The following is a 26,923-nucleotide window of genomic DNA, read 5'->3' as shown; positions in this document are numbered from 1 at the left end:
TTTTTTCTCTTTGCTTAAAATAAAGAGAAATCTCTTTTTTAACAAAGCCATATGAAGTTCCTTCAATAATGTGTACACTATAATACTTCTTGCTATTTTAAAAACAAGACCAATATCACCGTGACTGTACTTTGCACAATTTATTCTCCAACATTATGGTTACCTCAACACTATACAATGAATCTGTGGTCTCTCGCAGTCTTGCTCTAGTCAATTCTAGTTCTTTCTGGAGTATCTCCTGAGCTTCCTGAAGACTGGAGATATGCCCTTCTGCAGTACCAAGGCCTTGCTCACTTTTTCGTACTAGGTCTTGCAGACGAGATACCTATGACATTAAAAAAAGAAAATAACTGTGATTTCCATGCTTATTAATAATGGCAGCCAAGTCATCCTGGCTTCATTTTCTCCGGTGTATTGTACAACAATACACTTTTTTCTACCTGTTTGTGCTTCAGCTCCCCATTTGTAAAATAATGATACTGCATTTTTTTCCTTCAAGTAAAAATATTAGAGATTGAGCATTGTTCACCAGCTATAGGTGAAAAACTTTCTAAATACATAGGCTGGTAAAAACAGAATAACTGGAGGCAGGGGGGACCAAAGGACAACAGCTAAGGAGAACTGAAGTTTTTCAGGCATTAGTAGCGCTCTATACCATTGCCTTTGTACGTTGAGGTAAATTTGTTCACACTGAATTTATGCATTGCAAGGAAAGACTAAACTTTGGTTTGCAGATATGAACAGGTAACAGTTATAACTACTCTTTCTGTTTATTAGCATAATTAATAAATGCAGACAGTGCTTATAACAAGTGCACACACATGCTCTCCCAGAACTTTCTCCCTCTCTATGCAACCCATAAAGTGTTTACAAAAAAGACTCTTTACCTCTCAGTAAGGAATTCCAAATTTCTTTGGAAGACAGACTGGAGAGAAACCTAATGTCATCTTGAGAACAAGGGAAGTTTAGATATAAGGAGGAAGTTCTTTACTGTAAGGGTGGTGAGGCACTGGAATGGGTTGCCCAGGGAAGCTGTGAATGCTCCATCCCTGGCAGTGTTCAAGGCCAGGTTGGACAGAGCCTTGGGTGACATGGTTTAGTGTGAGGTGTCCCTGCCCATGGCAGAGGAGTTGGAACTATATGATCTTAAGGTCCTTTCCAACCCTAACTATTCTATTCTATTATTCTATATACAGATAACTAGTAATTCCCTACAAAACACAACTACCTGAAGGAGAATCTGTGTATTTTGTTGCAGCACACTATTGCATGGAACATAAACAGCAGTCCTGTCAATCTGAAGGATACAAACCATGCAGGAATGCCTCTCACAGGGTTTAGGTCTATTCTGCTGATGACAAAGCAACGCTGAAAGCTGTTTAAAATGATCCTTAGTAATATAATTGGAAATGCTTTGCATGGAGATGGCCAGTCTTTAGACTACTCTGTCAGGTGACACGGAGTCTTTCTAAAAGGACTTGGCTGGTCTGCAGTGAAAGGATGCAAATCTAGAGTGTAAACAGCCAGTCTCATCCTGAAATACACGTGAGAAAGTATCTTGACTTCACCTGAACTCTCAAAAAAAGTCTCTGGCAAGTAATTAAGATCACACTGTTTTCAAATAGCTTTGTACTAGGAAAAGCCAAATGAGACTTGAATCTTCCTCATCCTTATGCTAAGATAACTTTTTGTTAAAAAGTCTGTCAAAAAGAAAAGAGGATAGAATGTGTTCAAAAGCATCTTTCTCAGCAGAGAAGTTAGAACTAAGCTAACATCTGCAGAAAGTAATAAATATATGCCTACTGTTAAATGACATCTGTAACTTAAAACAAACAGAAAAGGAAGCAGCAGTAAAAACGTAAGAGCTAAGCTAAAGATGTGCCAGACATTTCACAGGGAAGTTTCTGCCAGGTCAAAGAAGGCATTGAGAAACTGTTGTCAGTTGTCAATAGGGATTCAAATGGTAAGCCATGATTGCAAGTGAAGCACTTCTCTCATGTGATTTAGGTAAATATAGTAATAAAACAAAGCATATCTCCTCTCCACTACAAGGAGTGGATTTAGAGTACACCCTAAATTTACCACCCGAATGCTTTCTCTCATTCTCTCAATATACAAAATACACTGTAATACATTTATCCTGACATAAGAATGTATACAAGCTCAAATACCAAATAGCACCTGGCCCTAATTCCCTATTAATTTTTTTTTTAGTTATACACTCTTTATCTATGCCCATTTTCTTAATTTAGTGTGCGGATGAATTTTCCACACCTGAACTTGATAGCAGTTAGATAATGACAATTCATTCTTAAAACATGTGATTACCTTCAAAGAAAGAATAAGTTTATTACTCATGAGCCCAAGAGAAGTTATAACTAAATTTAAATTTAAAATTTTATTTAGTAAAACTAAATAAAGCCTACAGTGTTGAATGACAATAGTGCTCTCCTCAGATCTCTCTAGCAACAAAGTTAACATATAACAGAGAAAGCTAAAAAGAAATAACTAAACTCTGCAATTCTGAAATTAAAAATAAACCTGTGCATGATTTTGTTAACATACATCACAAATATATTTTCATCAAGCATAGTGTTAAAGAGCAAGAACAGTTCCAGCTTCACTTTGCACCATCTCCAAGTACCAGCAAATGCACTCACAACCATCAGAAGGAAGGACGGTCTCCTGTTTCACAGGTACTCATGACTGACGGTTCAGCAGTGCCACTGATCTCTAAAGACTGTAGATTCAACTACTCTTGTGGTATATATTAATATACTGAAACTATATTAATATATACTTTAAGAATATATATTCTAATATATTTCAGTACCTTAATATGTATATTAATATAGTAATGCATTGATATACTAACAATATATCAATATATAATATATTAACATAACATATACTTTAATATAGTAATAATTCAATGTATACTTTCAGAAGGACAACCTTTCCCATTTACTAAAACCAAGAAGTTTTATTCCAAAGCAAGTTTAACATTTGTGCAATTTGCAAGCCACCAGAATTCAACAAACACCCACCATCTCCAGAACTTGTACAGTATAGAAAATGGCAATTAAAAGTACCGCTGCAAAAAAGCACTTAATGCTTCTGTCCATCTAATGCTCACACAAAAATCGTATCTCTGACCTGTTGAATAAAGAGGCTCATGAACGATTTTCCTGAAAGAAAGCAAAAGTTCCAGGCAAGAATAGATTGATGGTTTGATGAACGGATGTATTTCTACGTTAAAATACTACATTATGAAAAGGTGGTGATTTCAAAATCAAGAAATTAAAACCGCATTGAGATATGATATGTTTAACATTGACTGCATGTATCAAAACATTGCAAATAATTTGGGTCTTACCAGAAATAATTATTTCAAGTCATCTTTTCCTAGAAATACATATTAAAATCATCTACAAGTCAGGAAGCTGACTAGAATTTACAATATGCTAACTGTAACCAAATATGGGTTCAAATATAGTTAATTTTCCCTCTGTTTCCTGACATATTTTGTGTAGAGGTCTGGGTACTTAATGAGTAGATAAGCACAAGAAAAGCTGTTTAAATCAACTGTTTTGTACCTCAATCTCTTTTGCTTTGCTCATTTTGCAAAGGACAACAAAATCATTGCCCAGAAGCAGTCAAGTAACATCATGTATGAAGAATACCCCACTTTAAGCACAAGATCATAATTGGCAAAATGTGGTCTAGTGCACAGGACTGTTAGCTGATACAATTAAGTTAACCCTTGCCTCCTGATTGGCAGAAGTCAATTTTGTTGTCAGCTCTTCCTTCAGGTTTTCCAGCTGCTGTCGGAGCTGATTCTTACCGTCTTCCAAATGTAGTTTCTCTTTTTCAAACTGCTGCTCCAACTCCTTCAGGAACAAAAAGTATGGAAGAAACATTAACTTCTTGTGATACAGTGATCACAAAGTACAGGTGTACTACACAAAAATTATTCCTCCTGGCATAAACATTCCTGATCTCAACTAAGAATTGTCCTTTCTTTAAAGTGTTAAAACATGAAATTTCCTTCCACAGTGGTGGTAGGTAGTATTCTTTTCAGTTTATTTCCTACTCTATTCCTTGACTAATTTCTAATCTAACAGCCTTGATTAATCACAAAGTAAAGACAAACAGGACTTTCTTCTCAATTACTAGTCTCACTTTGTACTTACTTATCAAAATCATTAAAACTATATCTGCTTTTACAGTTTTTCAATCTGAGTTGAAAGAATGCAGAAGTTTCCACTTTTCATACAATTAAATTGATAATATGCTTATCCTTCAGCCTTTACTCATCCATCTCCTACACATAATCCCCACAGAAAACAGTAAATCCTAAAAATCCAGACTGAGCTTTGGGAAGTTTTTCAAGCTGTTACAATAAAGGAAAGAAATCCCCACACCATATCTATAAAATGTATGCAGAACCAAAAGAAATGAACCATTAGTCTTCAAGTTCAACTACATACAAAGAATCAAATACCACCTCTGTTTTAGTTCAATCTCTGTGGAATAACAACGTAATTCTGAAATTAACTCTTTTGGATGAATTACATTACTTTTACACAAGCATATGTTGTACATGCATTTCTTAGAATTTTTTTTTAAGGAAAACTATAAATTCATGCTTCAACTTTACTAATATTCAGAAAATATTTTCAGGATAGCAATTTCTGTCACAAAATACTTCACATGAAACTTTAAAATTAAAGGCGTTATTACATATTTCAGTGGAATATACTACACAACTTATACGACAAAGTCTTCTTCAAGAAGATTAAGGCTGCTAAGTAAGGTGCTCCAGAGCCAGGTAATACAACAGGATTTTCCGTGCAGCTACAGAGGTTTCTTTATTAACTCCTTCGTAAGGCTTAGCATCGATTCAGTGCCTCTGTGTAGCCCTGAGCTCAAATACGTGAGATATCAATAACCTCTCAGAAGCAGATATGAAAATAGAGACCAGAGCCACACATGGAACAAAAAGTACAACTACAGGCATTACGGAGGTTGCAGATAGCGGGAGAGTTAAGGGCTCAAGAAGTCAAGAGGAAAAAGACTGCCACGAAAAGGTGTAAAACGCTCAGGAAAACTGGGGAGCTGCAAGACAGCAACTTGGTGTCAACATACAATCCAAGAAGCAACGGAGGCCAACACTTCCTCGACCAAACCAAGAGACTCCTCAAGTGTTTTGCTGGGGGTGGTAAGCATATTAAGCTTACTAGCTTGTTCTAGCACTCCATTAAGGTGTGCAATAGCTGATAAATAATTTGTGTATAAACCGCTTGCATAATCTCTGCTCATGGTAGAAGTTGATCAGAGTGACAAAACAGAGGGTTACTGTACTAACTTTCAGTTATACACTGCTGTACAATGTAACTCAACAAGTACATGCTTTTTTCCCAAGCCCAGATCACCACCTGAGACAAATGATGCTTGCTTAATCCAACTTGCTCAATTTTTCTTGTTCGCACTGTGAAATCTGCTGTCTGCAGAATTTCACTAGTGCTATTCAGACCTTATTCTGATAACTGAGTAATTAGTTCTTTTATGATACTTGTCAGTACAGCTGTGCAGTACTGCAAAACTATTAGCAGCTCTATTTTCATAATCCTATGAACTGATGCCATTTTTACAGCTCATTTTATAGATGGAAGAATTGAAGCAAAGGGATATATTTAAGCCATTTATTGAGTCTTTTTCTCATTCTTTAGAATTCTCTTCTATTTTTTAAAACCTTTCCAAACCCCAGATGCCTTTCCCAGTCTTCCAGTCCCAATAAATCCTCATGTTCTCTATCCCAAGGCTCCTTGTACCATGCTTCTTCCTCATATTAAACTCAACTCTTCTCTACATTTGAGACTGTTTCGTCCTTGAATTACTCAACACAAAATGTGCTTAGCGAGATAGGTTTGACAAGAAGAGACAGCACACTGATGAAGATTTACTGCTATCTTGTCCCTGACATCTTTTCATAGCTGATTTTTCCCTCACTAAAATCAAGTTTCACATGCCTCACATTTATAGACATGTTCCCTATTTTAACTGATTTAATTAAGAACAAACATTTTATGGTATCCTTTGGTTTATTCTCTATATTAACTTGATAACAAAAGAGTAAAGAAAAATATTCCCAGAAACCCTTAAGAGACATTTTTTTTAATGTCTGGTATGGTTAAGGTTGCAAAGAAAGTAGACCTGAAAGATCAGATGCATGTATGTCTCAGAGAACTACTTCCATTACTGGGAGACATGAAAAAACTCCTTGGGATTTACTCAAAATAAAACTAAGAAGCAACACACTAGTAAAGTAATTAAAAAAAAAAAATCAGTCTAAGATGCACACCTCTAACTACAGCTGTGTTTCTCAGTATAATTTCCCGTGAACACATCAGAGGAGCATAACAAACCCTTAAATTAAACAATTAAATTTTAGCCTGCATTTACTGTACAAGGCAAAAATTGTTTCTCAGGTACATGCAGTCAGGTACATGCAATCAGATTGGGAAATAATAATTCAAAATTGGTCCTCTCATTCATCCCAACAAAAAGAGGCCAATTTTGTGAAACAAAGAAAGCCTTTTAGTTGCATCATTCCAGTTAAAGGTAAATAAATAGTCGATACACAGTAAGCATAACTTATGTAATGAGGTAAGTTAGGAACAGCTGTTGTTGTCTGAGTATACATGTAGCCAAGTACAAATATAATAACTTTTTGTATTTCTGTTTATTAAAAAATTAAATAACAGAGTAACATAACACCCCCTTCAGAAGTGATATACCAAGGCTTCTGAATATGGGTCACAAAACCTGGGAAAACACAACCTACTCTACTGAAAAAGAAAGTTCTGTAATCTGAGAATTTCCCTTCCTTGTGCAGACAAATGACAGTACAAATGCTCTTCTTTGTTTTCCACAAGATAGATACATGTTATTTTAATAAAGGCTGAGAATTTTCTTCAGTGAGGCCCAGCAGATCTGCAGGTAACTCCAAATAAAACTGGCCATGCAACAAAACCATGCAGTCCAAGGTTCAAACTGTAACATCTGCTTTTTGCAGTATGTTTTATTACTAAGGAAACACAAACCTACCATCTGCAGTTTTTTCTTATCCTTATTAGCATTAGTGTGCGCAGCCTCAATCGCAGTATGGTGTTTCCATGCCAATTCTTCTAAGGTCTTGGAATGAGCCTCTTTTAACTGTGCAGCCTCTCCTTCCAATCTTGCTTGCAATTTTACCAGTTCCTTCTCATAATATTCACGTTGTGACTCTCTTGCTTCATTTACTTTCTGTAAAAAACAAAAATAAAATAATTTCTATGAAATGGTAAAAATTCAGAACAGTAGCAATAAAAAAAATACAAAACATTACTGATGGAAGAAATCTACAAAAATTAACTTCCCTATAAAACAAATTGAGCAAACACTAAGCACTGACTAAATCATTCAGCAACCAAAAGGATAGATTCAATATATCTCTGCAAAGCAATATATCCTTTTTTAAATGTACTTTTTGCTCTATTTAATCTGGGGAAATAGCAATAAGTATCAAGCCTGTAGAAAATTTCACTTCAAAATTTTCAAACACATTAAGCACATTTCGGAGGATGGCTTTTAAAATTGTTCTTTAACCATTTCACATTTCTCTTTACTTCAGATACTAGACATCCAGCTACAAGGTCTTCAATGAAATTGTTAAATACGTTCAAAGCAGTATGACAAACATCTGACTTCCTTCTACTTTCACTTCAGACTCTACATTCTGTGTATTCTGACTGTATCTACAGTCATTCTATGTTGTTACATGAGACATACTTGGAACATAACACTGCTGGTCCTAGTCCAGTCATATAAAACAAAAATTAAAACAGAATTATTTTTTCTGAAGCAAATAAGCTATTTAACCTTCTCCAAGGCCAGAATTTGCTGCCTTTGTCGTTCATCCAGACTCTGTGTTTTGCTTTGTAGTAAGTTTCTTTCCTCTTCCAACTGGGATAGTTTTTCCTTTAATCTAGACTTTTCTGATTCCAAGTCTCTGATTGTAACTTCTTGAGTCATTTGAGTAGCTTGAAGCATTCCAATGTGACCTAGAAACAAGACAGCTCTTTAAAAGCTCACAGCATTGGTTTCATGTAATTCATACTTCATTGACTTCTAGAAGTACAGCTCTAGTGGAAGCTTTCATATGGGACTCCATCATCTTCACTGCAATGACCACCTTCCCCTCCACTCCTCCCTTTTTTAATTTTATTGTAAAATGCCCAGCAACAGTAGAGTGCCTGGTGCTGGGGCTCCTTTAGTTTGTTTTTCCTGGTTAAAAGTTGAATACTGACTCCAAGAGAAAGCAGACATAGGTAACAATTTGAATATGGACAGTCTACACTGAAGAACTTACCCCACCTAAAACAGCATCTTTTTTTCCCCAGTATAAGCTACACAATGGAAAGCAAAACATTGACATATAATAGTAAAGATGTTATTGTTTTAGCAAATTCATAATTTTGCCAGGTACAGCAGCTAAAGCTATGTAAAACTTACAGAATTACACTAAATTTTGCTAAAGGGATATGACCAAGAGACGTAACAGAACTCATTCGCTCTAAAGTATGATCTAATGCCCTGCAGGTTAGACGCTTGCTTTTCATTTCTTTATGTATATTAAAAAAAAAATATAAAATCTACAAAGCTAGACAGCATAAACACCTGTCCTTAGCATCACAAGTGGAAACAGGTTTATAACTTCAGCAGTTTTTGTCCTTGTTCTTCTTAATTTATATCTGTACTATGGAAAATACTACTACTAGGTAACTGACTATAGCAATGAAACTCTTGCTATTCTGGGAGAGCCTTAGGAGGGGATAGAAGACTATTTTGGAAAAGAAGATGCTCCTAGATGTGTTCAACTAAAAGACAAGAGAGAGGATAGTCTCCCATTATTTTAACATCTTTGTAGAAGCATCATGAATTCATACCTATGCTGACATTCCATTGGAATGGATTCTTTCGATAGAAAAACCTTGCTATCCCTTTCATGAATTGCATGACCCAGACCTATTCATTTCACAAACTGCATGTTTGAAACATGCCTTAAAAAAATTACCATATGATAGAATGAAATGGTAACTAAACAGACTTCCAAGGATTACACAAAGATCCTTAACAATTTCACATTAAGAAAGCAGACAGATAAACTATATTGTTTACTCAGAATATTTTTTTTATTAATAAGTCTTTTAGGATTTTCTTTACAGCTGTTTTCTTCACTTCTCCATGCTTGTTGGCATATGGAAAATTATCTGTAAGAACTGCTTCATTATTTGAAGGACCCAAATAATGCCTTGATACAGGCCACATCCACATAGCCAATTTGTGAACTGCCCACGTGTAGCCAGCCAGTAGTAAGCTAATGCAGTAATACTAAATATAGTATTACATATATAATATAAATAGTAAACTATTACAGTATTAGCAAGTTAACGCTGTGAAGTACTGTCTGTTCCTAAGGCTGACTGACACAGTCTGGCAACATCCCAGCCTTCATAACAAGGTGATCTTATTCAAACAGGCTTTTGGGAAGAGCCCTGGGCTAGTGCTAATTTGTAATGGAAACAATCAGGTATTTCTACAATTGGCGTAGTTGAACAAGGTCAAAGAAAAGCCAGGGGCTTATTTTTAGCCTGCAATCCTACCTATAGTATACTAGTTGAAGTATCTGGGCTCATGCGCTACCACTAAGCAGTTTACAAGAGACACAATACCAGTGAGGGAAAACCTGCATGTGTACAGCCAAGTTTTAAACTGTTTTCTATGCCTTTCCATAGGCCAGCAAGCACAGAGAAGGAAAGAAAACAGCTATAAGGAAAACCCTAAAGGACTTATTATCCAGTAAGCTGCAAGTGCTCTGACAGTAAGTGTAAAGCAAAGTACCACAGTCTAAGCAAAAAGACAAGGCAACTGAAAAAGGAGGGAGGAACAGGAAGGATATCTCAGTGACTATGTGGAGAACAGATACACAGCAGAAGCATTCTGTACAAGTTTACTTAAGAAATTCCAAGGCCTGGAAGGTATGTGCATGCCATACAAAGTAGAGTATTTGGACAAAAGTACACACATACGTGCACACATACAGAAGAAAAAAAGTCTTAAGTACAATGCATGCAACATCAAAACAGCTAACCCCAAAATTTGTCAGAAATTTCTATGGCCACAACTGAACAGTCTTTAGGCACTCTAGACCTGCACAAGACTAACAGAAAAAGGAAAGGCTAGTACAGAAACATGATTTTCATTTCCAGATTAAGTTACTAACATACATACTGGCTTTGAGAACAAGATCAGCGGCCTGCTGCTGTAAGCGCTCTCTAGCAGCTGCTAGCTCACTTTCCACTTCTTTGTGTTTGCTTAACAATGACATCTCCTCCTCCTTCACATCATCTAGCTGTTTTTGAAGAACCTAGAGGAAGCATAGTATAATGCCTGTTATCATTATATATACAATCACGTCTAAATTTAAATGAGCATTAGGTCAAAATGTACAGAAAAGACCTTTAAGCAAACAAGTTTTATTCATACAAAAGATGAAATCTTGTAACATTCATTTGGTATTACATGTTTTTCCAAAAATATTGTTGAAGCATTACAAGATACTGGATATACAGCATGATAAGCATGCACAAGAAAAATATAACAATGTTCAAAAAGTTACATGAACAATAAAAACAATAAAATGGTCCACAGAGTTTGGGGCTCAATGTGAGAAACCTAGTTTCTGATATCTGAGACTTCCTCACATGGAAGAATATGCTATACGTTCACGGCAGTTTACAGTGTCCTTCATTGCAACTATGTTTACGACTAACACAAGTTAAGCTGCACATGGATATACATAAAATGAGAGCTAGGCAACTAGCTAAATCAAACTTTCTGTATGTTTTAAATCCAACATACTGATTCACAATATTTTATCTCGGGTAGTGTGCTGCTGCTGATGTGTTCTCAGCCATGCAGGAAGGAAAAGGAAATCTTGTTCCACTTTAAAAGGAAAGCTAGTTTTCTCTTCATTCAAGTCACTGGAATAGTAGAGTCATTTCAATTAACAGAACTGGGGAAGACACCGGACAGAATGTGTAATAAAACATGGACACCAGAAGTGGTGAGATTAAGCATTTCATCCATAATGATCAGAGTAGGATGTGACTTTCAAAAACTGCTGTGAATACTGTACTAGACTCTTCCTCTTCTTTGGAACTCTGTTATTGTAGGTATGATCAACACACAGTGGGTTTCTTCTTCACTGCAGCTCTCCAGAAAATTATCTCCTTGATGCAGTCAATTGAAAGGCAAGCAAGAGTTCTGCTTTGTTAACTGAACAGAGTTGGAATGAACTTTTGGAAGGCACCATGGGAAACTGGAATAAGGTACTCTGAATTTAACGTCTGACAAAGGCAGCAGTCTTCTTTCACTATACCCCGTAGTCTTTACACACAAAGGAAGGATAGCCCAAAAGACGGGTTGGAATTAGACTGTAAATGGAAAAACCTCATGGCCCATCTCAGCTCTACCCAATGATGCTTCCAAACTTACTATGACCAGCACATTTAAGGTATTTCTGGCTTTGAAACTTGAGTTACTACAAATGCAAAAGACAAGATACTCAAGATTATCCACTGAAATTACTGTTCTTCAGGCCTCAGAACAGCTACCAAAAGCCAAGCAAACTTTCACAGAATCTTTTCCTTAAAGTCCAGCATATCCAGTCTTTTTTTTTTTTTTTTTGCTGACAATACAATAAAATCAGTCTTTGTATTTCTAGGATGTCTTGCTCTTCGTTAGGGACAAGAAACTTTAGTTTCTAAAAAACACTGTGCTGTGGTTTAACTCAGTAAGCAGCTAAGTATCACATAGCCGCTCACTCACTACCCGCCAGCAGGATGGGGGAGAGAATGAGAAGTGAGAAAACTTCTGGGTTGAGATAAAGACAGTTTAACAGGTAAAGCAAAAGCCATGCACGCAAGCAAAGCAAAACAAGAAACTCATTCACTCCTTCCCATTGGCAGGCTCAGTCGTCTCCAGAAAAGCAAAGCTCCATCACTTGTAATGGCATTTGGGAAGAAAAATGCCATCACTCTTCACAGAGCTTTTATTGCTGGGCATGATGTCATATAGCATGGGACATCCTTTTGGTCAGTTGGGGTGAGCTGTCCCAGCTGTGTCCATTTCCAACCTCTTCTGCACCCCCAGTGTACTTGCTTGTGGGGTGGTGTGAAGAGCAGAAAAGGCCTTGATTCTGTGTAAGCACTGCTCAGCACTAATGAGAACATCTGACTTATCAACACTGTTTCCAGCACAAATCCAAAGCATAGCCCCAAACCAGCTACTATGAAGGCAATTAACTCTCTCGCAGCCCAAGAGTACAGAGTGAAAATGTGTGCAGTATTTATTACTGCTTGCAAAACCACAATTGAAGATGTTAAAATAAAAAAAGTTAAAACATTCAGAAAGCCATCTTTTTTTTCTTACCTCCTACAGACCTTTTCTTAACACCCAACATGTTTAAGCAAGTTAGTCACTAATGAACTCTACAAACAAGAGTGTATTGAATACATAATATTCATTGTATTTATACTGTCAGTTACATGATGTTCCTGTTGAATACACTTCTGCAAGAAACTGTACAGTCTAGTAAAGTGGTTTCTCAACTTTTCTAGCAAGTATTTCAGTTTGTCAGCATAACCAAACACATAACTTCAAAATATAAATAAATAACAAAATTTAGATTACAGTAATCAAGTACGAGCGACATAAAATTAAGTTTACATGTTCCAGTGACCTCAAACTACCAGCCTCTTGGAAACGCAGCATAAATAGAAACAGAAAACTCATAATCTTGGGAACAATGTATCATCAGTCTCACCTGAACATTGTTTTCTGCTGTGCCAAGAGCCACCTGAAGTTTTTGGCATTTTTCCCGTAGACTGGCAGCTTCATCCTGGACCATTTGCAATTCAGTTTTAAGCTTTCCTAGATTCTTCCGTAACATACTTTCCTGGTTTTGAAATTCTTTTCTTAACTCCACTTCTTTTTCTTTGCAAGCATGTAGACTTTCTGCTGTAAAAAGCTGAGATCTTTTCAAAGAATCAAGTTCATGCTCATAGAAGGACTGTGCTTTGCTGAGTTTGCCTTCATAGTCCTCAATGAGTTTTTTTCTTTCCAGCCTTAATTCTTCAACTTTACTATTCAAGTCTTCCAGCTCCAGTCTATGCAATTCCTCTAGCTTTTCTTGACCCTTACTTAAAGTAGCATTCTGAGTCTGTTGAGTCTTCAGCAGTTCTTGAATCTCAAGCCTGTGGGCAGCTCTCAAGTCTTCCAGAGCTGTACGTTTGTCCTTCTCATACTGCACTTGCAGCTGTATGAAACTTCGTAGCCTTTCCTCAAATTTCTTTCTGATCTCTTCCACTTCTCTTGACATGGTCACCACACGTTGGACATGCTGAGCTTCTGCACAAAGCTGCATATCTTCAACTCTGTCCTTATAGGCTTCGAATTCTGTCAAGGCCTGATGTTTCATCTTTTTATGATCTTCCAGTGACTCTTCTAAAACCTGGATCTTTCTCTTGAGATCCATTTCTTCTGCAACTTTACTTTTATACTGCAATATCTTCTCTCTGGTCTCTGCAAGAATTTGTTGAATTTCTTCTTCATGAGCATCTTTAAGGGCTTGGATAGCAGCTTCATGTTCATCATTTTTAGTGTTCAAAGCATATATTACCTACAAACATGAAACAATATTATATTAGAGAAAAGACATTCTGGTTATCTGTTAAATTGTAAGAAAATCACCTAGGTACTCTGGAAGTTCCTTTGTCAATCTCGTATGGTTTCATAATACAAATAAGTCACCAAATATTATTATGAATGTGACTGCATAAATGCTGTATTAGTCATGACAACTTTATATATCTTGTAGAATAGTTTTCTATACTTTTTAAACTTATGATTTTCCTCATGCCTTTATATGCATGTTGCTGCTGTAAATACTACATTCAACACATTGAAAACCAAAATGTTTACTTAAAAGAATTAAAAGCATTGCTGAAGAAATCTGAACAGAGGCTTTCTATTGGAGAATAACACACACCAAGTACACATTACAGCATGAAATTAAATTGGAACATGCAACTGAATGTGGTGCCATAATACACATTCTTCGGCAGCCTGATTCCAGCTCTATCAAATTATTATAAATCTCAGTATTTTTAAAGTAACAGAATAGCTATATCAGATGGAGAATTTAATGCATTGTGTTAGCATAGAAATATTAAAAAAAAAAAAAGCCTGTTCTAAAGCAAAATCAGCCTAGCAGCATTTCAGCAAAATTAAAGCAGAAACTGAAATATATTTAAAGTTCTACTAGTTGAAATAAATAGCTCCTGCTCAAGTAAGTTTCCAAAAACTGAAAGGCATTAAGGTTGCAAAAATTGGAGGTAGGTAGATAAAATAAGTTTTGCACTCTCTATTTTTAAATCAGCAGATCAGCCATTTCCTAACCATGTTTCTTAAAATGCTTTTAATATCAGTAGCTTTTCCAGTACAACTGCATATTTCTCAGAAGCATAAACTTCCCATTTGAGCAATTCATCTTTCTTCCAGCTCCACTCTAAATGCATCATACACATCACAATTCTTACCAGATGACAGAAAAAAGAGGTTAAATTGTGCTTTACTGTATTTTCAGTTAGCATATCATTCCACAGGTACAGACAATATTGCCTCCAAGAACAGTGAAATTGCCAGCTAAAGACCGCAATACTTTTAATGCAAAACAGTGATATAATTATTAATAAGAATCTACTAAAATACTATATGCCTTGGTCTGAAGAAGTACAACACAGTGAGTTAGTAACAGTAATAGCCTTTTTTATGCAAATAATTATTAGAGTGCTTAGTTATATTCTATGTGGTAAGGTTAAGCATGTCTGCTGCTGCATTAGCTTCGGTGTCTTGAACTACATGGACTACGACCAAAACATTGGTGTTCAACACTTCGGCTGAAAGATGAAGAAGTTCAGGTATTTGGACAAGAAATAGTTTTTACTCCAGATCAGATGTTACGGTTTGGAGAGCTGACCAACTCTTGCATGGTCAGCTGCAATTTGGTGATCTGCTTTTGCCAGCAATTTAGTCACGATGTAATGCTTTTCTAATTAAAAACGTGTAATTCACCTTAATAATAGTATTAGATGCCAAATATATTTTGCAGTACAGAAAATATCTCCAAAAATGTGTGTGATTCATTCTCTCTAATTTTACATGACAACAGGAACTGATACCTATGAGGAAAAAAAACAAAACCAACACATCACTACTTATCTTACACAAATATTAACATTTTGTCTCTGGTAAACCTTCATTTTAGACTTAACTTGTGAGACCCTGGGTCAGAGCACTATATTTAGCCTACTTCAGGTGAAGTGTCTTGTTCCTGGTGGTGCTAGGGTGCTGCTGTACCCATCAGTCTGAAACACGAGAGACATCCTAAGACTATGTGAGTGCTGCACACCTATTTAATGAACTGCAAAACTGCACTGCCAACGAGGATTTACTCATGCACAATCTGTTAATGATTTGGAACACATGAACCAATGAGCCTGACCTACCCTTGCTATCTATGGGTAGGTAAGAACTGTTAGACACAGGAAGAATTAAGATATACTGGGAAACAGTAACAAGGTTATTTTCTAGGGACAAGTCACATACCACAGACACAGTGGGATGCAAAGAGAAAAGTTTAATTTACAGCATCAACAAGAAACATCAAAGATCTCCCAGGTATTACTATGAATTAATTTTATGTGGAAATGTATCCTCTCCTATACTCCAGAATGACCACGCTTTCTGTTACAATAGGTATTGCATTCATTTTTGACCTTTTCTTCCTGTTGAAAGAATAATGAGAAGTATGCTATATTTAAACATTTAAAAGTATGTATTATGATCAATGAAAGGTCAATTTCAGACAAAATAAAAACCAATTTAAAATCCAGAAAACATTTGGTTTTACTGGACAAATTTTGCTCCTTGTTATATTATAGAAACATAGTAATATAGGAAAAATGTCAAAGTTAGTCAAAACAGTCTTTTAGAAACCTGTCCACAATCACAGAGTGATTCTTACAATTCCCACAAATACATTTCTACATACAAAGTAGACAGTCAATTACAACATCACATTTCATTCCTTGTCATGCATTGCCAGCCAGACATTGACTACCATTTGGTAAGCTCTGAAGATTTCTTTCATATAATAATCTCTGAATTTTAATAGGACTTTTTCCTCCTTAAATTGTAATCAAGAGACAACGCTACTCAGAGGATTTATGGGGAAAACCAAGGAACTGCTAAATATGAAACTCCCCTTTAAAAAAACATATTATGTATACCAAAAAAAATTCCAACCCCATAACTATGTATGCCCATGTCTCTTTTTAAAATCATTATTTTCTTTTTTAAACCCATTTCCTAGAAAGACCTTTTGTTCCCTTACAGAAAAAAGTGCAAATACAGGTGCTTTGTCAATCCAGTCCTCTGTGTTGCTGACAACACAACAGAAACAAGCCTAGAACTTTAGGCCAGGATTGGTTAACTGGTTCACTGCAAATCATCTTAAATGCTTGGGCCAGTGCATTAGGGGCACAACATGATGAGCAGGGGTGAGACAAATACGGTCTGCAGGTGTAAAAGTAGTGTCTCCTGCCAGTACTATCTCCCCAGAACAGATGGTCTAACTATACCAGTCTTCCTGTGAGATAAAATCCATAGATGGCAAGAATGTGAGAATTTTTTTTTTAAATATACTTCCGCAAAAAATTTACTATTATAAAAATCCTTTAACTGTTCAGCAGTCTTCATGCATTAGCTCAATTTATTCCTGTAGAAACTCTGAAAACAAGTACTGAATTACTTTTATTACAGCAACAAATTTTCCAATGTATTCTCTAATGTCTTCTATTTACAATTAATTATTTACAGAATGATGCCATGTTGTTGCTGTTGAACTTCAGCACAGTTTATTTCCAGGAATAAACATTATCAGATTTCCATTTCTACCTAACATTCAACCTTTGAATGAAAACAAATGACACCTATTTCTGACTTTCACACTTATTGCTAAACATTTATTTGTAATTTTCTGTAAAAGTGAAGTCTTGGTAAGTCAGAGGACATGCTCTGCTCACTAACTTCTAAGCTGATAATTAGAAAGGAGAAAATAAAAATATTTATTTTGTACTTTTAGATTTCTTGAGGGTAAGTACCATATCATAAGGCATACAGCCTCACTGTGGCACATACACCTAAAGACACTTTCCTCATGCTCCTAAACACGTGTTCCTCACCTGAAGAACAGATACAGAACATGTCTCAGCACAGGGAGAGAACAGCCAGCGTGTCCAATTTGGTCATTCACTGTTGCCTTTTACCCTTCTCCTAGAGCTGTACCAGACAACAGATGACAGGCTTTCTGGGAACTAATCACGACCTTTATGTTACAATAGCCTATCTGGAAACACGCACTTTAACCAAATCCAGGAACAGGAATAGCCATTAACAAGCCCACCAGGTAACAGAAATTAAAAGCATGCCAGCAGGTAAATCTACAGCTGTAGAGCACTCCACAATCAAAGATTCAACAAAGAAAGCACATTACCTGAACTACACTTTATAGCCCAACATGCTGAGCAACAACAGGAAGGCAGAGTTCACAAGTTCAGAAGCCATGTAGTCTGCTGCCAGGAGTCCAGAGTGGTTTAGACCTCAAGTCTCTGGGGCTGGGACAGCAACAAGTACCTTCCAAACGATTTCAGCAATCACTAGTGAACTGAGAAACACTTCACTCATTACAATGGGGAGAGGAGGCAATCAGGCTATGATGCTCCTGCTCTAGCAGTGGAGGGTCTTCAAGACTGGGTCTCAAAAGTGAAATATTACCTTAGCGGGCAAAAGGGGATTTGCAGAGACATTAGTGCATATGTGAGAAATAGATACTTGGGGGAAGCCCTATTCCATTCAGTAGAGCAAAGTCTTTGACTAGATGTGTGGGGTTCACTGCAGAACAGATGGCATCCTGCTACAGTTAGTAGAAATTCCTTTTTTTTTTTTTCCTGACATGGGTATCCTTGGATGTGCTGCAGAAAATGGACAAGTGGGGTCTTTTCCTCACCCTAACAAATTACAACGGAGGAAAGGCATTTGTACCAGTGGTGAGTTAAGGCATGCCAGAGAAGGTAACTGCAACTAGGTTTCTGAGGAATAGAGAGAGGAGATAAGGGCAGATATCACTTACAAATATTTCGCAAAATACAATAAAAAATAGGAGCCCCCAGATCTAGCTTTTCTCTTCCAGAAAACAAGGCAGTAATTATAGAAGGCACTTGATGTTTGATGGAAGGGAAAAAGAGATAAAATTACTTGCCAATATGCAACTTAGACTGTCACTTTGGGGAACAGGTGAAATTGCTATTCCTGCTAAGACAAGAAGATAAAAAAGACAGAAAAAAGGAGATTAAATATTAGATGTAACATGCATTAGATACAACATGCAGGACTTCTATCCTGAAAATTATCCTACTTCTGTTTTCAGGATGTTCATAGCAAATTTGCTTCAAGAGTTAATCAGAATGGGAGCAAATACCTGCAGGAAATAGTTTAAGTGTTTTATAAAGGCTTCTTGGAAATCAGTACTTACTTTTTAACTCGGCCAATACCTGCAAATCAAGCTAAACTTAAACCATTAGTTAATCAAGCTAGACCTAAACCACTTATTTGCCTAATTGACAAGGAGAGCTCTTCTATACAAACATTATCAAAATACAGTAGATCTTCATAAAGCTTCTCAGACTACTTCAACACTATGACTTAAAATTATTTGATCCATCCTATATCATCAGCATTGTTTCAGAAAATACAGACACAGTATTTCCATCTGCTTTAATCATCTGCTAGCCATAGCATGTTGCTCCTTTCCTTTTTCAGTTTCTGTATTTTATATCACCAAATATTATCTTAATGGTTATTCAAGCCACAGTTAATGAAGCTGGAATTTTCTTTCCACACTTTAATTTCATTCAGAAATTTCTCTCCCTTCCTCCCTGCATTTGTATATTTTTTGAGGGAAAACATATTTTCTAATTCATCACTGCATAAATTTTCTTTTTTTTTAATAAAAAGCAATTCATATATCTCCCCAAAAGACAATCCATGCAAGAAAAGAAAACCAGCTTTTTGGTATAAAATGTATGAGAGATGGCACTTAAAAAGTGAGTTTTCTTCAGTGGGTATCAAATGGCTTAAAGGATTACATTCAACTGATACTGAACTGACAAGAGTCTAAAAGGATGAACAGTTGAAATTTTCTGCAAAAATATTTCAACAAATCCATCACACTTACAGATTCTTAATTTAGAGTGAAAAACCCCATTCATATAAAAGGAGTAATATTAGTCAGCTGATTCCATTTATTGTCTGAAAGCAAAGCTCAAGTTCCTCTATTTTGTTCTAAAAATCAATCCTTTTTTTGAAAAGGCCACTATAAAAATGTCCAACACAGTCAGGATCACTTATATCAATACAATTGATATTTTAAGTCTTCCTTTTTTTTTTTTTTTTTCACTAGACGTGGCTAATTTATTCTTGATTCAATCACATTTGGACTTTCACCAACTTTATTTTAATCAGAAAGAAATAATTAAGTCATGTAGTTTTTTTGTACTAGACAGAAAAATAAGTCTTAAGTCTCAAAATCTAAAAAATTACTGTCCTTCATTCAAAATCTACTTGCCTGCTTTATCATTAAAGCTGACTTTCATCATAATTCAAGACTAAAAGCTTAATCTTAAATCTTAATCTATTCCATCTTCAAATTGACTCTCCTATTAACTTTTACCATTTGAAGAGTCACGGCTTTAAACATTTGGTTTTCAGTAGATGTATATGATGAAAAGCTGTCTGGCCATTGACTGGTTTTGGATTTCTCCATACACAGCCTAGCTAGAAACACATAGTTTTTAAGTAATTAAGAGTATGTAAGACGAGTTGTCTTGCTTTGAATTTAATTTTTGTGGAAGTACTCACTAATACTGGGAACTGAAGATAGAATTAAAAACCTAAGGGATTTGTTTTTTATTCTGTTTGGCAAGGTGGGGGCAAGCAGGGATGGTAGAGACAGAACTACTGTGAAAATGTAAAATGAAGCATCTCCATTTCTAAATTTGCTCTACAGGATATCCAAAGCGATACTTTTGAGTGCCATTGCCAGAAAATGTCACCAGGATTTTTGGATAAGGTGTAAATGAAGCTGACACTAAAAAAAGATTTTCCTCCTAGTTTGCTTAAACCTGAAAGCAAGGCATAGCCAGCATTATTACCACCTATACAGGCTATTAATTCTTACTGATGAGCACTGAGTTGATGAAACATTAGCAAAAGGTTTCTTGTATTCTGTTTCCCCAAAGGAATGGCAGTACTGTATGACAAGCCAGAGAAAGAGTCTTCCCAGTTTCTCTTCTCCATCAAAACATAGTTCATTTTCACAATCTCTCTGCCTGCAGGTCCTTTCTTCTCAACGCTTGATCTATTTTAATTCCTATTTCCCCAAGAACTTCTGCAGATTCTACATAGTTCCAGCATCTAGTGGTTCCTCACAGCAGAAGAGATCAGTCAGACAAGAATGTACCATGCTCTATGAAGCAAAGAATTCCTCACCAGTGGTTTGAAAGGCATGCTGGAAAACAAGTCCATTTCTTGCTCGTAACTGCCTCGCTAATTTCCAGGCTTGTTTAAGAGAAGGAAAAGTATGAAGCTTTCCAAACAATATGCAGCTATGCAGGAAAGAAATATTAGTGAAAAGCATACACTGCAAGACTCACAGCTTGGTATCTGTATCTACAGTATTTTTCACTTTATGGCAGGCCTTAACTACAAATCTCCCCTGGAAGTTTAATGGTAAATGCTTACTTTCCACAATGAAAAAAGCAAACTTGTGTATTCATGGAATTTTTTAATAACTGTAGAAGGATTTGGGCCACCTACCTAGAAATATGATAGTACACTGAAGTAATTTCTTTCCTTGTCTCTGGAAAAAAAAAGGATCCAGATTTTAATCAAAAAAAAAAAAAAAAAAAATTCATGTTCAAACTGAGGACTGATCACTAACTAAGCTTTTTATTTTTTTTTTATTTTTATTATTTTTTTTTTTAGGTTATGAAAGCAAAACCATAAAGTAAGCAAAGAAGGTGGCACAGTCACTTCTGCTCAAATCAAACCAATTGACAGTCCAAGTTTATTCTCAAAGCTCACCCTGAGATGAATGTAGGACAAGTCTGCAGTGGCCCACTGGGATACTTTCTAGTAACCTACAGGTATCTATCATACAATGAAAATATTTATAATATCTAGCTATCTCTCAGTATTTACACAATGCTGGCAATTAGTCTTGTCATTTCACACTAACAGCTTAAGGGTTCAGCACCTTACTGATTATAGAAACAACATGTATACAGAATCACAGAAGAACTGAGGTTTGAAGGCCCCTTTGAAGGTCACCTAGTCCAAATTCCCTGCTCAAAACAGGGTTAGCTAGAACAGATTACACTGGGCCTTCCTCAAATGAGTTTTGAATATCTCCAAGGAAGGAGACTCCTGAACCCCTCTGGGCAATCTGTTCCAGTAGTTGAACAATCCTCACAGCAAAAGATGTGGTTTTCTGTATTTAATGGAATTACTTTTTGCCTTGTCTTTTCACGAGGCACCACTAAGAATATGCCCGCTCAGTCTTCTTTACTCCTTACCATCTGGTATAAACACACACAATCATAAGAACCCCTGAGCCTTCTCTTCACCAGGCTAAACAGTCCCAGCTCTTTGCCTCTGCTAGCGTGACAGATGGTCCACTCCTTTAATAATCTTAGTGGGTGTTTGCTGGGCTTGCTCCACTATGTCCATCTCTCTTTCACACTGGGGAACCTAGAACTGCACGCAGCACTCCAGATGTGTCTCAGCAATGTTGAGGAGGATGACTACCTCCCTTGAGCTGCTGTGATGTTCTTTCTAATGCAGTCCAGTATGCCACTGACCTTTGACAAAGGTACATTGCTGGCCCAGGTTCAAGTAGTTGTCTGTCTGGACCCCAGGGACTTTCTGGCAAAGCTGCCTTCCAGCAAGACAATTCCAATGATGTATTTGTTATGTTGCCCCAGATGCAGGACTGTGCTAGAAGTTCCTGTCGGTGCATTTCTCCAACCTGTCCAGCTCTGAATAGCTGCACACCCATCTGTTTTATCAACCCCTTGCCCCAGTTTTGCATTGTCTCACCTCAACCTTGCTGAGTGTACATTCTGTCTCATCATCCAGGTTGCTGACAAAGATGTTAAACAGCATCAGCCTCTAGAGTACACCATTAGTGACTGGCCTCCAACTGTGCTTTGTGCTGCTGACCACAACACTTCACAGCAAAGCACAGCAGTTCAGCCAGTTTTCAGTCCTCTTCAATGTCTGCTTGTCTACCATACATCTGGAGAGAACACACAGGCACGTGACAAACAGCATTGAAGATGCAATCAGTTTTAAATTTCCTTAAAAGCAGTCTCACAAAAAAACCACCAAAAAAAAAAAACTATTACTTAAAGTTTGTACAGTTCCTTTCACCACAAGTTTTCTCAACCATTCAATAAAAAAAAAAAAAAAAAAAAAGGAAAAAAGATTGTGTGTACTTCAGCAGGAAATCTCCATGTAGTATCTCCATTAGAAACGTACAATTACATTGCATTTTCAATCCACCCCTTTAAATACAGTAAATGGAATCCTGTGGTTTCTCAACCTGAACACTTAATCACCAGTTTAAAATCTGTATTTTCTTTATTATGGCTATCCAGCTAGATCTAAACTTCATCAGTGATATAATGTCCTGGAGAGCTACACTAGTGAATGTTCTTAAAAAGCTGTTCCATGAAGCTGCATAATTGGGCAGCTAGAATACAAGAAGCTTATTTTAAAAGTATTTACATTGCAATGATTTGCTTCTTTTTGAATACTTTCTTTGCCCCACATTAAATGGGAGACATTAACTCCTACCCTTCCAGCAATTTACCATACAAAAGCCTGTAAGACTCTTCAGAATTTTCCACCTCCAAAAAAAATTCCCCATACAGTCAGTCAAATAAGGATAGTCATCAAGACCTCAAGTTCTGTGTGTGACAAGCTCTCCTAAGATGAAAATCTGTGATACATGATAGAGCATGATAAAAGCATGAAAAAACATGAAACATGATAAAGCAAGACGATTAAAGGAAAAGCAAGAAGTCATCTTTTCTTCAGCATACCAAAAGAATCAGCAGTTGAGAAAGCAGTGGCAATCTTAAATTGAGGAACACATGTAAATCTAATCTAAGTAGCCTTTCAAGAAAAAAATTAAATATTGAGCACTTCTGTGCAACTTCACACTAAATAATTAGTTCAAGTCCTCCGGGCTTGAGGTAGGTACAAGTCTGTATCATGCACATGTCAGTTTATATATTCAGTCTCTCAAACAAACATGTCTGGTTCCAACTAGTACTGTAAAAAAACATTTTTATATGAAAAGGGAAATAAAACAAAACAACAACAAAAAAAAAAGAGCTAAATTGGTGGCAGATTGCAAAATACATAATTAGCTAAAAGAAAAATTAAAGAATTATCTGCGTAATCCGTATACAGAGAACACAGTCATAGAATAGAATACTGATAAAATCTTCTGAGGCATATTTTAAGACTACTGTATGTAAAATGCAGCTTCCAATACATCAATTTTACATCTGTAGAACTCTTAACTTCTTAAGAGACAGTATGGAACAATTTGCTTTGCAGATTTAAAACATTTATAAGCAGACAACAAATTTGCTGAAGTTTCTCAAGTATTTTTTCAAAGCTCTATTTCAAATTTAGCAAGTAAATAGTGTTTATGCTGTGGTTCGTTTTGGGGTGGGGTTTTTTTTGTTTGCTTGTTTGGTTTTTTGTGTTTTGTTTTTATTTTGTTTTGTTTGCTTGTTTCTTTAACAACAATACTCTTAATAAAATATAAGCCCAAGTATCTCCAGTAATTCATGCACTCCTCCTAACACAGTTAGAAAAGGTTCTGATAAAGAGGATAGATTTTGATACCTAGCTTTCTGTTCCACTTTTAGCAGATCCTCTCCCAAATTCTAATCTTTACTTTAAGAGAACTTCCACAGCTTTCTACCTATAGTTTAAGGATTAAAAGACTGTGTACAATGCTGCTTCTGAAACATCTTTTCCATGAAAGTGTAAGGTTATTTATAACAAAAAAACAAAAACCAACCAAACAAAAACCCCCAACATTAAAAATTAAGCTTGATGCATATCAACAGAGCTATGTATATTTCAGAAAAGTTTCCTTTTACAGATAAAAAGTTAAACTAATGCTTGTACTTGCTAACTTGCCATTGGGTTTTCATTAAGTTCTTCATATGTCTCCTATATTTTGGACAGTCTTCAGTCACGGAACCAGGACATAAAGCACACTAGAACTCAATACAGAGCTTTGAACGAATTCACTGAAGTGTCTTTAAAGTGGAATACTAATGATACCAGTGAATCACAACAAAGAAGGAATATCCCCCCCAACCTGAACATATATACTTCAGGGAGAGGCAAAAACCAGTAATGGACTCATTATCAAAGTACTAAACAACTAAAACTCACTACACACACACACACCAGCACTTACCAGGAATTAAACTTACTTTCTACTCCATTACAAAAAATCAAAACAAATGCATAAACAAACAAAAACCTACAAACAAACAAAAACCTGACACGAGTTAAAGAAACCTGATCATCTGAGTTTTTCAGGCCACATTAAAAAAGAAAACTAAAGTTTTCAATGCTTTGTGAACATCTGCAAGGGAAGTGATACAAGCTGCCTTGCAAGGCCCTTCAGTTACATTACACAGAAGATTCATGTCTGGTAATACTATACCATATCTCAGAAAACAAGATATGAAATGAGCCATTAATGCAGACGCCCTCTAATCCACACCCCCATATCTTCTACATGTTGAGAACTGAAATCAGCATTGCAGCTTCAGCTTCCACCTTGGCCCAGTTGCCTAAGCACAGACAGAAATTACTTAAAAACAAGCTACACAATGTACCATACATGATTTCTCTTTGAAAATAACCATTTTCTTTAGAAAACAAGCATAACGAAGGTATAAACAGAGGTGTAGGTGTAACCAATAGGAACCTCACCCGTTTCAACATGTGATACAGCCTATCAGGACACTCAGGTAGCAGGTAACCCACCATTTTTAAAGGAAATGTAAGCATGTAAGAAAAGACTAGCTATGCATTATAGCCCCAAGTTGTCATGCAGTAAATCAGTGACTTGAATTATGAAGTCAAATCAATCAAATTACTTCAAGTGTGCTTATTTTCACAGAAAAGAACACGAGAGTTGACCAAAAAGGACATAGGACATTAATGGACAAAAAGAACATTAAATTTCACTGTAATAAAATACAGACTGTGAAAGTGTCTTTCACAGCTCTCTAACGAACAGGAACAGTTCAGGTATTCATTCTGCATAAAACTTGAATCATCTGTTTCCTCCTGCTACAGATTGATTTAGTTTATACCTGTAACTGCAACTCAATACCCTTGTGCTGGGAGAGATGTGGCAGTACCAACACCCGGTCAAAACTTCTTTCCAGTTCTGGGATGTTGACCTCTATCACCCAGGTTATGTCAGAAACAACCATTACAAATCTGTAGCACAGTTAGCTTTAGGCAATTGCCTCAGACAGTTAAACCTTGAGAAGCATACTGAAGGAAATAAAAAAAGTGGGAAAAAAAAGATTTAGTGACAGATGTAAAAATTCCCCAGTCTGCCTCCTGGTGAGAAAGAACCCCATTTAGCCTCTAATCATCTATCTAGAATATAGTTGACACATCTGCTATATGATGTGTCATATGTGTGCGATATGACCAGACCTTAAATTGCTGCAAGGAAAACAGGATAGGCCAAAAGGCTATTCCAAGTTCTGTTTTAGTTTCCAAGCTTATTTCCTTACAGATTTTTCTTGAATATTTGTATATTTTGGTCTTTCAGGTAATACTGAGGTCCCTAGGGGAATGTAAGGTAGCATGCTCGTATTGCATCTGTTTCCGGGTGTGAAACAATGCACTGGAAAATTCTCAGAGATAAGCAACAGACTTTGCATTGAGAAAATAACAGCAGTTGGCCCTTGGCAAAACAAATGAAATAGCAAGATCATCACTCTACAAGAATTGTTCCATACACAAACAAATTCTCCAAGCAGAGTGATATTAAGTTCAGAGTTTCCCAAAACAAAAAGTAGTAACACCTAAGTGGAAAAACAGGGTGGAAAAGGTAGTAATTTTACACATCTGTATCACTGGTTTTGATTAATCATCAAAATAGATTTTTTTTTTTTTTGTAGTATAAAATACTCAAGTTGCATTTTCCTCGTCTTTTTGAGGCTACAAGGGCTTTTGAATCTCAGATACTTTGGGCAACATTTGCAAATAGAATACATACCTTTAATTAATTTTATAACAAGACAGCTGCATCTCCTACTTTTTAAAACCCGAAAACAATTGAATTCTTATCTTTTAAGAACAGAACTAAACCAATTATAAATCCTGAAAGAAATCATCAAGTTGTGTATTGTATATTCCCTAAGTCAGCTTTGGAAATCAAACTTGAACCCCTCTTTTACAATCCTGACAATATGGATAAAGTGCTGCTGCACTTTTAAATATTCTCAATCATTTCTTAATTTGCTAAATGACAGAGCACCCAGAAAAATATTAGTGCTTGCTTTAATTTTCACTT

General features: G+C 36.2%; 1 protein-coding gene across 1 annotated transcript in view; it reads right to left on the bottom strand.

Annotated features, from left to right (window-relative positions):
- Positions 1-26,923, bottom strand: part of FAM184A (family with sequence similarity 184 member A) — a 67,366-nt gene that overhangs the window by 29,358 nt on the left and 11,085 nt on the right. Inside the window, exons 2-7 of the mRNA XM_065680988.1 lie at positions 12,932-13,786; positions 10,336-10,471; positions 7,924-8,105; positions 7,111-7,308; positions 3,768-3,890; positions 164-325 (exon numbers count right to left, since the gene is read on the bottom strand). Coding sequence (XP_065537060.1) covers positions 164-325; positions 3,768-3,890; positions 7,111-7,308; positions 7,924-8,105; positions 10,336-10,471; positions 12,932-13,786 — 1,656 coding nt within the window. The remainder of the gene's footprint in view (positions 1-163; positions 326-3,767; positions 3,891-7,110; positions 7,309-7,923; positions 8,106-10,335; positions 10,472-12,931; positions 13,787-26,923) is intronic.

Source organism: Lathamus discolor, chromosome 5 (genome assembly GCF_037157495.1).
Source record: "Lathamus discolor isolate bLatDis1 chromosome 5, bLatDis1.hap1, whole genome shotgun sequence".
NCBI classification, from domain to species: domain Eukaryota; kingdom Metazoa; phylum Chordata; class Aves; order Psittaciformes; family Psittacidae; genus Lathamus; species Lathamus discolor.
The sequence above is the reverse complement of the archived record's forward strand: the minus strand, read 5'-3'. Positions and strand labels throughout refer to the sequence as shown.